General features: G+C 49.2%; 2 protein-coding genes across 2 annotated transcripts; both read right to left on the reverse strand.

Annotated features, from left to right (window-relative positions):
• Nucleotides 1–643: 643 nt before the first annotated feature.
• Nucleotides 644–5,270, reverse strand: ZAR1 (zygote arrest 1). The gene is made up of 4 exons (XM_044765933.2): nt 3,910–5,270; nt 2,373–2,465; nt 2,219–2,293; nt 644–1,016 (listed from the first exon to the last, which is right to left on the reverse strand). Exons 1-4 carry the CDS (start codon nt 5,146–5,148, stop codon nt 873–875), a joined length of 1,551 nt encoding a protein of 516 aa, XP_044621868.2. The 5' UTR covers nt 5,149–5,270; the 3' UTR covers nt 644–872.
• A 439-nt stretch (nt 5,271–5,709) lies between these two features.
• Nucleotides 5,710–11,767, reverse strand: SLC10A4 (solute carrier family 10 member 4). Its single transcript, XM_044765932.2, has 3 exons — nt 10,902–11,767; nt 9,885–10,095; nt 5,710–6,724 (listed from the first exon to the last, which is right to left on the reverse strand). Exons 1-3 carry the CDS (start codon nt 11,495–11,497, stop codon nt 6,212–6,214), a joined length of 1,320 nt encoding a protein of 439 aa, XP_044621867.1. The 5' UTR covers nt 11,498–11,767; the 3' UTR covers nt 5,710–6,211.
• Nucleotides 11,768–12,230: the final 463 nt, after the last annotated feature.

Here is a 12,230-nt window from a genome sequence, read left to right on the forward strand (position 1 = left end):
ACGGACCACGGGAGCTCTGGGGCTGGGCCTCCCTATTCTCTCGGGAATCAGGTAGGAAGCTTGGAGGTACAGTGAGAACCCCCCTGTTATAGGGCGAGAAACACCGGTTCCAGTTACAGAGCTGCCAGTGACAAGAAAGGCCAAAACTGCCTGTCCAACTAATTCGGGTTAAGTACATTTAGGCCTATATTTTTAAATAAAAGCTACCACCTGAAGTCCATTGATGACGTTATTCACCACCTTAAGCTGCCCTTAGCCACCGTTCCACACCTGTAACATTGTGATTAACAAGTCAGGTTAGCTCTCCCAGCCTCCCTCCCCAAGTAGTTTGTTACTATTAACTAAGATCACCTGTACCCACTGAAGCTCCCCCCCCCACCGCCACCCAGCCAGTCAGCCACTCAGGGTTCTGAGTTGGGTGTAACCCAGAGTGTCATCTCACACATCAAGCCATGGCTCTGCCTCCATCTCCCCAGAAGAATATTTTAATGGTTAGATGGCTTTTCAGCTAATATCTTGCTTATGAGTTTCAGCCCTCGAGACCCATCGAAGCAGTAACCCTCATGTCCATGAGCCCCTCTGAGCCCAGCCACTCCGTATGCAACGAATGAATCATATTAGAGATAGACTGACAGGTCCAGACTGTGAGCACAAGACGAGCTCTCCTGAGCCTTTATTTTAAAAAATAAGATTGTATGCAATTTATCAATTGTTTTGCAATACTTTTATTTAAAGGCTTTGCCAAAAACACAGCCTTTCCTGACATATCTTGAGAAGGGAGAGGCAGAAAGGAGGAGCATGGAAAAAGCTAACTTAGCTGTCCCACTAGCACACATCCAGCAGGACCTTTTTTCCCCCTCTTTGACTTTCATCTAAATGATATACTTGAAGCTGAAAGTGCTGTCACAGGACAGGCGTTTGCCTTTGCATCTCCCACACAGGTCCTGACGATGAGGCCTTTTGGGGTCAATGTGGCGAAGCTTTACTGGGCAGGAGCATCTAGTCTGTTTACAACTCTGAAATCAAAATGAGAAGTACATACAGAAGATAAACCCTTGGTGATTTCCTAGAACTCCAAGGTTATTTTTCTAGTCCATTCGAATACTTACTGAATGCACTCTAAGCAAGGCCCTATGCAATCTTGTTCTGTCTAGATCCCTTCCTAGTAATGACAAGGTTAGGAATAGAGGGTGTTTCACCATGGGGTCATGGTCCCATGTGCATACGATTCTGAATTGTGAAGCTTCTTTTGAAACAATTGTCTAAAAGGAAATCTTTTCCTGCACTAGAAGGGTGAAGGACAAACGAGTGGGAGAGAGGCGTTTGACCAGGAAAGCTAAAGGTGCGAGGCCGGTGTGGGTCAGGCCTGGCATTGGTGGCTGACCGTGGCCCTCCACCTGCTGCAAATGACCTCAAGCTGAGGCAGACGGCAGAGCAGCAACTGCTGAGCCAAGAGCAGAGCGGTTAAGGCAGCCTACATCAGAACCGTACTCTACTCCACCCGCAGTCTCAGTCCAAGTTTTCCATGCTTAGTTTCCCTCCACCCACCCTACAGCGTTAATGCTTCCAATGTCTGACTGGAGTCAAGTGCATCAACTAGGCTGTCTCAGCTGGCAAGTCAGGCTCCACCAGCTGCGTGGTAACAGGCAAGTTTAGTCACTTTTCTCTTAGATTATCTAAGTCCTTTAGTGCCATGCAGCAGTGCTTGCTTAGTAGTAAACGATCATGTTACCAGTTAACCCCATAAAGCTGAGCAACTTGGATTTTCTTTAAAACAAATCCCTTTGCAAACTCTCAGGAGAGGCAAACTTTAAAACTCCATGCCTACATTCAATACTTTAACTCGGGTACATGCTTCATAAAATGCAGTTGGGTAAATAGTCAACCTTCACCACCTCACATTCGTAGAAAGGAATTCTTCTCAGTTTGCTTTCCATCCATTAGACTGAGTCGCAGGTAAGGCAAGCATTCTTCTAGACTGCACACGAGGTGACAGGCTCTGAAGATGCTACCATGGGCGAGATTTGCAAGGGAGAAGGAAACCAAGCCCAAGGCCCCACTTCCCAACTGAGTATTACTTCGCTGACTTCTGCCAAAAAGCAACCAAAACCTTAGGTTGCTGGGAACCTGTCCTCGCTAAGGAAACACATTCAAGAAACTGCCTGAAGCCCTTCTCCCGCTCCCCAGTTCAGACACAAGATGCAAACATTCGATTTACTTGACAGGTGATGTCCTCCACTCGGTAAGGGTTGTAAGACTTCTGACAAGTTCTGCAAAACTGCTTGAAGTAGACCTGGGATGGGAGAGAGGGAAAACTTAAAGCAAAACCCTCCCGACCCTTTTGTCCAGAATATGTCAGCTCGTGTTCTTACCTTGTTCGTGCCCTGTACACACCACACGTAGGCACTTTCCCACCGGATGTTGCAGTCCTTGCAGTGGTAATAGCCATACTTCTGCTCTAGGAACTGAACCAAAGGAGACCCAAGTTCAACCAACATGGCAGCTCAACTGTCCTTTATTTCAGAAGCTGGGAACGGTCTATGTGATACTTAAAACTGACAACTTCAGTTCAGATCCTGGAGGAAAGTAGGATCAGGTTCGAGTTAGTCTCTACAACATAATTGGGTGAGCTAACAGCTTAATCAAGCAGATAAGCAAGCATGGGCCCACGGAAGTTGATACGCCATCATTAACTTGGTTCATAAAGCAAAGTAATTGACAGATTACTAAGTAGGTGTTTCCCTCAGACCCACAAGGAAAAAGCCAAACATCCAGGGTTCCTGAACCTTGAGATTCTTTAAGGGAGGCCTTTTCTCTGGAGGATAAAGTTTGATTGTAGGACATACACATATGGAAGTGGTTACACTGAAGAAGTAAGACTCAGCATCCTAAAATACTTTGAGGTGTTCACCCAAGATTATGCTGCTAGTTAAATTTCCACGGGACAGCAGTGCTTCTCAGCTGTGGATAAGCCAGAATTCACACTTACCATGAACTAAAGTAGTATTATCTTACTCTTAAGCTTCTCTTCTTCCCTCTCAGTGAGAAATAAGTTATAAACAAGTTTTTGGAGTTAGGCCTTTAGGAAGGTTACTTAAGATCACACATAGCTGGTGTATAAACTGCTTGATTCACAACCCCCCCCACCACTCCCTCCCCCGCAACCAAACAGCCCTGGGGGGACTGCGGAAGGGACCCCAAAGGCCTCCTCCACCCTCTCAGCCTTCCCACTGCCCCAGGTGACAACCCCCTCAGTGTACTCCAGCCCTGCAGGGCTCAGCCGGGGCGAGCTGGCCCTCCAAGCCCGCTGCTCTCTCAGGCAGCAACACACAACCGCCCAAGCGCTCCAGCAGGATGAGGTTTCTAACAAGGGCGCTTTTTAAGAGCAAGGAAAGATCCTAAGGCAGGCACTTCAGCAGTTCTAGATTCCAAAAGAAGCTTGGGAAATGCGGGCAAAAGTCAGGTGGGGCAGAGCCGACCACGACCCCAGTAGTCGACTATTCCAGCTTTGCCACATCGAATTCGGAAAAGTAAGTGGAGTCCTTGGGAACTAGCTCTCCTGCCAGTAAGGTCACCTTCCGATGTTCCGCTGCGTACTCATCCTAAATCATCCACGTGCGGGATCAACACAGGACCACAGGGTCACGGTCAGGGTCTTATACTGCGGATACGCTCAGAATAAGAATGTTAAAAGCACGACTCGCTGTACAGCGCCGCAAACAACAAGCAGCCTACGCTCGCTTTCCTTCTACTGCGGAAGCCGCTGCGGCCCCGCCGCGGCCGGCCCCAGGGGAGCCCGGCGCCTCCACGTGCCCGGAGCGGCGGAGGGCGAGGGCAGCCCAGGGACCGGGGACGCCGCGCGCCGGGCTCTCCTGCCCCGGCCAGGCCCCCAGCCCGACTGGGACTCACCTGGAAGCGCAGGCGCTCCTTGCCCGGCTCAGGGCTCCGCGGCGACGGCCTCTCGCCCGCGGCGGCCTGGGCCATACCGCCCGGTGGGGGCTGCTCCAGGCTGCTCGGCGCGCGCCCCAGGGCCGCCTCCCCTCCCTGTGCCTCCCGCGGCGGCAGCCCAGACCCCTCGCCCTGGGCCTCGTCCTCCTCCTCCTCGTCCTGCGGCTGCGGCTGCTGGGGTGCCGTCCTCACCGACGTCTCTCCCGCCTCGGGGCCTCGGGGCCTCGGAGAGGGCGGCCCTCGCTCGCCCGCCGCGCCCCCGGCCCCTTCCAGGAGGGTGGTGAGGCGGCGGGAGGCCACCGGCGAGTACACGGCGACGGTGCGCGGGAAGCGCACGGGCCGCGGCGCGCTGCTCGGGGGGCTGCCCCGCCCGGGGCCCCGGCGCTCCGGCTGCGGGGACGCTGAGCCGCCGCCCGCGCCCTCGGGGAGGGGTCCGGGCCCGGGGCCGGCCGGGGAGCCGGGGTCGCGGGCCCGGCGCGGCAGCGTGCGCCGCCCCAGCGAGCACTGCACCGAGACGTCGCGGCGCGGGTTCACCTGCACCGCCACGTCGCGGCCGCCGGCCCTGCGCAGTGCCGGGGCCAGGCTCGGGCTCACTTGCGACAGAAGGGCCATGAGCTGCCCCCGCTGGTAGCTGTCGAAGTAGTCGGCGGCCGCCAGCTGCCCGCAGCCCGGGAGAGCCGCCGGGGCCGCCCCGGCCGAGGATGACGACGACGAGGAGGAGGCGGGAGGGTAGCTCCCGCCCCGGTGCCGCCAGCCGGCCCCGCCCGCCGCGCCCTTGCCCTTAGCGGCGGGCAGGTAGGGGATCGGATATGAGCAGGGGGCGCACGCCGGGTACATGTAACCGTCCAGCCCCTCGTCCCCTAGGGCAGCCATGGGCGCAGCCCGGCCGTGCAGCCCGCCGCGCCCTAAATAGGCGGCCCCGCGGAGGCAGCGAGCGCCCGCCCCACCACCGCTCGCGCGCGGCCCCTCGCACCCTTCCCGCCGCCGGCCCGGGTCCCCGCGTCCCCGCCGAGGGGGCCCCACCTCGATCTTCTCTGCGTGGAAATTTTCCACACCCAGAGGTGGGCACAAATGCCCTTGGATGATCTGGAGAGAAGGTTTTCTTTGCGCTGCAAGAACTGATTTGTAAGTGAACTTGCCCGCGGAGAAGAGGATTCCAAGAGAACCATCACCCGAGTAGCTGCTCCAGGTGGTTCCCATGCCCTGCTGATTGCAGGTGTCTGCGCCGCCCGGAAAGCTGAGGAGAGGCTGGTGCCTCTGGCGAGTGAGCAAAAACGCGAGGTTTTGCCGAACTGCTTTGGGTCTGCTACCTATGACCTCAAATTATAGTTTATCTCAGAGCTGCTCTGAGAAGCCTACCCATTGAACCCTCTCAGTTGGTCATAGGGAAAGCCCTCTAGGGCATCCCTATCTAGTTAGGCTGTTTTCTCCCCTGGGGAACGTCCTTCCTCCCCCTTCCCCCACCCTCCCAATGGAGACCACGAGGTAGTGTTGAGGACCACGAGGTGCTGATGACTATTGCTCTTCTCTGGGGTGCATAGTTCTACAAATTTTCCTAACCAAATCATCCCTCCAAAAGATAAATTGATTTGGGGTGTGTTTACCTAAATGCAGAAGAACCAAAATCAGTCCCCAATTGAAAAGGAAATGCTTCATCCGCTGCGAAAATGTTGGCTGTTCTTTACCAATAGACCAGATTAAGTAATCGAATACATTAATGTAATTTTGCTCTGATTTGATACAGGTTTGACAATAAAATACTCTATTTCATTGTTTAATTGACCTGTGAGGATTTTTCTGAATACAGGTCAAAATTCAACAGTGTCAAGGATTTATAAGTGGAGCAAGCAGTTTTTTTTAAACAACAATTACATTAAACTCACTTATGCTTTACAAATATAGCTCGTGTTTTTTTCATATCAGATAGTGCACCAAAATTCTACATTTCCAAGACCCTGTTTTCTAAGAGTTAACATACTGGAAACAGTTATAGAAATTAGTAACAGTGAAAACCAAAGGGCAGATTTAACTTGTTCAGACGTCACTTCAGCAGTCCCAGGTGCAAGTTATATTACATTGATTTGTAATTTGTGAAAACGTTTGGCTAATATACCATGCAACCTTACAATGGGAAAATCAAAATTGTTACATGTACGATAATGTGAACTAATTGTTATCCTTTATGTAAACCATATACTCTATCACAGACCATAAATATGAAGTAATACTTCAGCAAGATAGAGGCTCCTGTGTATCTCCATGTTTACAGTGAAGTCTGAGTGGTTTCCATCATCATTAAATTATCTGTTTTCACTGTGCCGTACGAAGTGTCTGCCATTTCCTCTTCTTTTAGTTTCTTGTAAGAAATATCCGTATCTTCATCTTCATCTAGAGGATCTTGCTTGTGCAGTATTTCACTTCCATACATTTTATAGATTAAAACAAAAATCCCTGCTTCTGCCGACTGGAAAAGCGCATAAAGCAAGGGAAACATGTACATACTCCCTATGAATCGTGGTGGAAAGGCCAGCTTTAGAATGGCGGTACAGAGCTGCACATTTTGGCTCCCTGTTTCCAGGCATATCGTCCTCTTACAATTGGGTGGAAGATGGAAGAGCGTAGCTAAGCCGTAGCCAGAGGCGTAGCCAGCCAAAGGCATAAAAATTGCTACCACATAAACAGCTGCAGGAATACGTGCCAGCAGTTCAGGTCCTAACATAGTGCCAGTCATTATGAAAAGGACCACCAGCGTCACTAGCAGAGACCACAGGGAAACCTAGTAATAGAAAATGGATAAACAAGCCATCAAAAATAGATAGTTGGAGAGGAATTCAGGCAAGAGATATGCAGGTGCTTGGAAGAAGAGACCCATCTAGTCTGACCTCCTGCACAGAATGGAGATCTTTGCCGTAAAAAGTCTTTGCCAGAATCTTTCTGAAGATGGGTAGATCACCTCCTCAGGAGGCATCTGGACCTACAGTCACAGCTCTAATTGTCTGGAGGCCCACTATATCTAGTGACAATTCTCCTTCTGTAACTGTAACTGCTAGCCATTGTCTTGGATAGGCCCTCAGGAACAACACAGACCAGACTACTCCCCTTGCAAAATAGCCTTCAAAAGTTTAAAAAACTGTTATCTTCTCCAGGCAGATTGTCCCCAGGCTTTCAGCCTCCACCATATAACTGGTTTGGAGTCCTGACTGTTCGGAGCATGCTTTTAATTTGTAAATGCACCTCTTAAAAACAGAGCACTTACAACTGAACCCGACACACCAGGTATGGTCTCATGCATAGAGTGGGCAAATAGACATGACTTTCCGTGAACAGGACCCCATGTTTCCCATAAGAAATTAATTCCGGTTTTACACGTGAGAGAAAATACTATTAAAATTTACGAAACTTAGTGTGTGATATTTTTAACCTTTAAAATACTTTATATCTCAGAGAATTGTTAGCAATATCAAACCAATTACCAATTTTTAGATTATGTAAGAGGGGGGGAAAAAGTAACATGTGAGGAATTCTTTGCAATTCTGCAACTTCCCCTCTTTTCATCTGTTCATGAGACACCTCCCACCTGTAAGTCTCTAGATGGTTAAGAATCATTATATATAATAGATGGCTTTTAGATATAAAACAACTGACTGTATAAAACATTGTGTCATCTTGATGTCTGACTAGTACATTCCACTCATTCAAGTAAGACAGGCTGTGTACATGGTAAGATGGAAACCTAAAGATTCCTCTCTTAGTTCTCCTTCAGATTGGTAGTTAGCTTGTTTTCTTAGAACGGGGGAGTGGGCATTTGTGAAGGACACTGCAGATCCAGAAGAACAGTTTAAGTGTTGCTTCTGTTCCCTGGATATCCGGGAGGAAATCCCTTTGGGGTCTGTGGGATTGGCATATACTTTATACTCTTTAAAAATTATTTAAAATTTATCTGGGCTGGTCAAAAAGTCTACCCTAGAGGATGCTGAAATAATTATTATGTAAGGTACTCATGCTACAAATGTACAATTGGCAGAAACCAAACTATTATAAATCAAAACTTTTCTTTTTTTGAGGAAGAATAGCCCTGAGCTAACATCTGCTGCCAATCCTCCTCTTTTCGCTGAGAAAGACTAGCCCTGAGCTAACATCTGTGCCCATCTTCCTCTACTTTATATGTGCGACGGCTACCACAGCATGGCTTGACAAGCAGTGCCATGTCCACACCCGGGATCTGGGCTGGTGAACCCCGGGCCATGAAAGCGGAATGTGCGCACTTAACCGCTGTGCCACCAGGCCAGCCCAGAAACTTTTCTTATATTAAGTTTCAAAGTGTGTCCACATTAAAAGCTTTGACAGGAAATCTGGTTCTTCATGGTGAAAATATTGGCTCCAAAGTTTCCTTTGAAATATTTTAAATCATTTGGGTGAGCTTTGACACCGAATGCTCATTTTAAAGTATTTGCAAAATATAAAAATGTTATAAACCACATCTTACTTGTGTGCTGGCTAAGGAATAGAGATAGGTTTACCTTAAACTTAGCCAGTCTTATTGAATTGTCTGTTACCCAAATATATGTTTTTATGTTTATGTTTTTAGCATGGAAATAGCTTATTTGATTGACTTTCTCTAGAATTCCTAAGGTTTTATAGTAAATGTCATCACATTAATAGTATTAGCTTTAATGATTAAGCTTAATAAGTTCTTAATGCATCTCAGGATTATCTATGAGTATATTATACATAATATATAAAATATATGTATATTTACATAACCATGTATATTTATTACATTCAGATATATATGTTTATTATAGAGCACAATTTCTTTTACTCAGGCTGGATATATGTACACAAAAGAACTCTGTTTTTCATATAAATAAAAGTTAGCCCCTCTGTATAATTAGATCACTGTAGAAAATAAGCTAGTATAAGTAAAACACAAAAGATTATGTCTTCTAAATCTACATAACTGAAATATTGGAATGGCTCTTTTTCTCTTCATTTGTCTAAAGGAATTTCCCTTGCATGCTATAGTAATTAGTTACATATCTAATTTGACTAACTTCCTAAAATAAGAATCCTATTCATGGTTTACTCTTATTTACTATGATTTTTGAGTTTTCAAAGAAAGCCTAATTTACAACTATTTAAATTTTTTCTCCAGTCAACTATTAGAAAAATCTCTACTGCTGTAAAAACATCTTTTTTTAAGAATAAAACAATATTAGAAATATTGCACAAAATAATAAAAATCCCCATCCTCTCACTACCTATAGAAACCACTTGACATACCACAATGGGGAAGGAAAAGAAACACACACATTTAGCAGTGGCAATATATTCTGCTTTATTTATCCAGGACTATTTTATTTTGTGCTTTAAAGCCAATATTTAGTGTATTGTATTATATTGCCAAGATGTAATTTTTAAATTACTTTTAGTCTTATTAGTGTCAACTTATTTTTAGAAAATTAATAAAACATTTTAACGGAAACTTCTACAGAGTTTCTCAGAATTAGAGTTCCAGTTTAAGAAATTAGTAATTCATTTCTAAAATACTGCACAAATTCTAGTAAAATAATTGTATTTAATCTGCTTTGATTTTTAGTAATATACAATTTGCTAGTAGGAAATATGTTGCCATCTAATTGCACTGCCATCTTCCCCCCCTCCCCCGATGATATGTTTCCGCCTATGAGTACTGATAGTTCTCTTACGCCGTTTTTAATTAAGCTTTGCTTTCATTAAAGCTATAATTTGTGAAGTTCCAAAGGTCGAAATTATCTTTGTGGCATAAACTTCTTTTTTAAGTTTATCCATGCAAGGCTGACAAGTCCTTTTCATTCCTTTCTCCTCTTTCCCAAACTTCTTAGCATTGCAGCCGTGGGTCAGAGACCCAGGACCCTGCAAGCGTGTAGAGCATCTAAAGGGAAGAGTGACCTTACCTTCACAATGTAGTCAGCCACCCGGTTGTATTTGTATCGAATGAAGACACCCAACCCAATGGGGATGAGGGTGCTGCAAAGCGTCAGGGTCATTGCCCCCAGGGGCAACAACTGCACCAGTGGGGTGTTGATCCAAGCCCGGCTATAGATCCACAGGCACAGGGGCATCAAGACCAGGGCCAGAAGCGTGGAGGAGATGGTCATGATGATGCTGCAGAAAAGGGAATGAACAGGAGTCAGAGTGGGCTTTGAGCCAAAGAGGTTCTCTTGAACACGGGGTAACCTCTCTCTTGTACACTGGGGATCTGGAAAAGGGGGAGACTGCAAGTCCCCCAGCTTGCAGTCTGTGAGAACCTACTTCACCAGAGGGGAGCACAAGAGAGCAGCAGGTCCAAGCCCAACGGACACAGGAACCCCAGGCAAGAACACAAAATCTCAGGACTGCTGCCTCCAGCTTCACAAAGCCTACTGAGCTGGCTATAGTCTGGATGATTTTGAGGGCAAGCAACATTTTTTCTTTTCTCTTCTTTTTTAATCCTCCAAAGCACCCTGTGAGATATGGTACAGCTGCTGAATACTTACTACTTGTCAGATAGAACTCAATTATATTGTCCTATATGTGAGATTACTCTCTTTAGCAGGGCCAAGAGCCCTATTTCGCTTTTGCATTTCCTAAGAGTCCTAGCTTCAGACTTCCCAGTTCCCTTTGTCTTCCAGGGGCCGAAGACCTGCGCTGACAGCCCGACACTCAGGGAGGATGCTGACAGAGCTGTGGCTGAAACCTCAAGACCCTTAGAGCAGCTCCGTCCCCGTCTAGATCTTTCCCCCTACAACGCTACCTCTTCTTGGTCCGCCTTGACTTCTAAAGCCCGGGCGACATCTTCCTCCACTCTCTCTTTCCCTCTTCCATGCCTCAGTCCAACCGCCTCCCCTTCCTCGCTCCTCCGTCTTCACCCCTGGCTCTAAACGCGGTTGGTTGGGATGCGAAAGATGCCCAAGGAACAGACAGCCCCGTACCTGAGGTTCATGTCGCCGTCAACCAGCAGGGACATAAGGTTGGAGAGATTCCCGCCGGGACAGCAGCCACACAGGAGCACCGCCACGGCGGCCACCTCGTTCAGCGAGAAGACGAGGGCCAGCAGGAAGGCCAGCAGCGGCAGGATGCCGAACTGGCAGAGCGCGGCCAGCCCGGCGCCCAGGGGCCGGCGGACGTGCGCCCCGAAGTGGTTCACGTCCACGGTGCAGCCCAGCCCCAGCATGGTGATGCACAGGGCGGCGCCCACCAACACGTTCAGCCCGTGGTTCAGCGGCGTGTCCCAGAACGGGGGCTCGTGGGGGGCCACGGGCCGGGGGAACGGGGAAGCGCCCAGGCCCGCCGCGCCGCCCGCCAGGCTGCTGCCCGTCGGCTTCGGGGTCGGCGTGGGGCCGGGGCTGAGACTGGCGCCGGGACCCGGCCCGAGGCTGAGCGCGGCGCTGGGGCCGGCGCTGGAGGCAGGAGCGCCGGGGACGTCCGGGCCGGGGCTCAGGCTGCTGGCATTGGGCGACAGCGTGTAGTTGTCCGGCTGCAGGGAAGACAGGGCGAAGAGCAGGGTTGCGTTGTCGGAGCCGTCCATGGCGCTGGCGGCGGGAGGCGGCAGAGCTGCGTTTCTGTTCCCTCCCGCCGCGCTCCGTCCTTCGATAGCCGCCGCCGTCCGTCCGTCTGTCCGTCCGTCGCAGCCGCCAAACGCGGCTCGGTTGCAAGGCTCGGCCGCTCGCCGCTGACGTCTCCGCGGCGTCGGATGCGGCGGGTCGGTCCCCGGCTCCGGGGTCTGCGACGCCCGCTGGCTGGCACTTAAGAGAGAGCAGCCCCCCGGGGTGAACCCAATCGCCGGGCCCCGCGCACGCAGGCCCCGCCCCGCCGCCAAGTCCCTCCTTTTAATCACCAGTAAGTGGTTCTGTTAGAGTGTAGCCCGGGGCGGAACAAAGACCTGACAAAGGACAAGAAGAAGAAAAAACCGTGCCTGGCTGCTGATCAAGTTCTCTGATGGGCTCTGCCTCTTAGATAATGAAATCTAGAGACTCAGACACATAGAGTGAAAAAAATAATAATAAGCTTATCTGTGCACGCACATACACCATATACACTGTTCAAATGGCCGGCAACCCTCAGCATCGAGAGGGGCGCCTGACTGCGTATGTGCGGTTCTCTGATAGCAAGACACAATATCTGGTTTTAATTTGCAAACAACTTTTGCACAAGATCTTTATGTTCGGATTTAAAGTAGAAAGTAACACACCACCCGTGTTTTTTGAGCCAAGTGTTGTGCGAGTGTGCATTGTTCATTTGATTCTCACAGCAGAGCCGTG

Source organism: Equus asinus, chromosome 3 (genome assembly GCF_041296235.1).
Source record: "Equus asinus isolate D_3611 breed Donkey chromosome 3, EquAss-T2T_v2, whole genome shotgun sequence".
Taxonomy (NCBI): Eukaryota; Metazoa; Chordata; class Mammalia; order Perissodactyla; family Equidae; genus Equus; species Equus asinus.

Bases quoted from the DNA above. Each gene is read 5' to 3' on its own strand.
- ZAR1 (XM_044765933.2), bottom strand. From the start codon at position 5,148: ATGGGAACCACCTGGAGCAGCTACTCGGGTGATGGTTCTCTTGGAATC. The intron at 2,466-3,909 runs GTGAGTCCCAGT...CCTTTGGTTCAG, and splicing joins AGGAGCGCCTGCGCTTCCAG to TTCCTAGAGCAGAAGTATGG. The intron at 1,017-2,218 runs GTAAATCGAATG...TTTTGATTTCAG, and splicing joins TGGAGGACATCACCTGTCAA to AGTTGTAAACAGACTAGATG.
- SLC10A4 (XM_044765932.2), bottom strand. From the start codon at position 11,497: ATGGACGGCTCCGACAACGCAACCCTGCTCTTCGCCCTGTCTTCCCTG. The intron at 10,096-10,901 runs GTACGGGGCTGT...CCTTTTCTGCAG, and splicing joins GACGGCGACATGAACCTCAG to CATCATCATGACCATCTCCT. The intron at 6,725-9,884 runs GTAAGGTCACTC...TTCTATTACTAG, and splicing joins TGGCTGACTACATTGTGAAG to GTTTCCCTGTGGTCTCTGCT.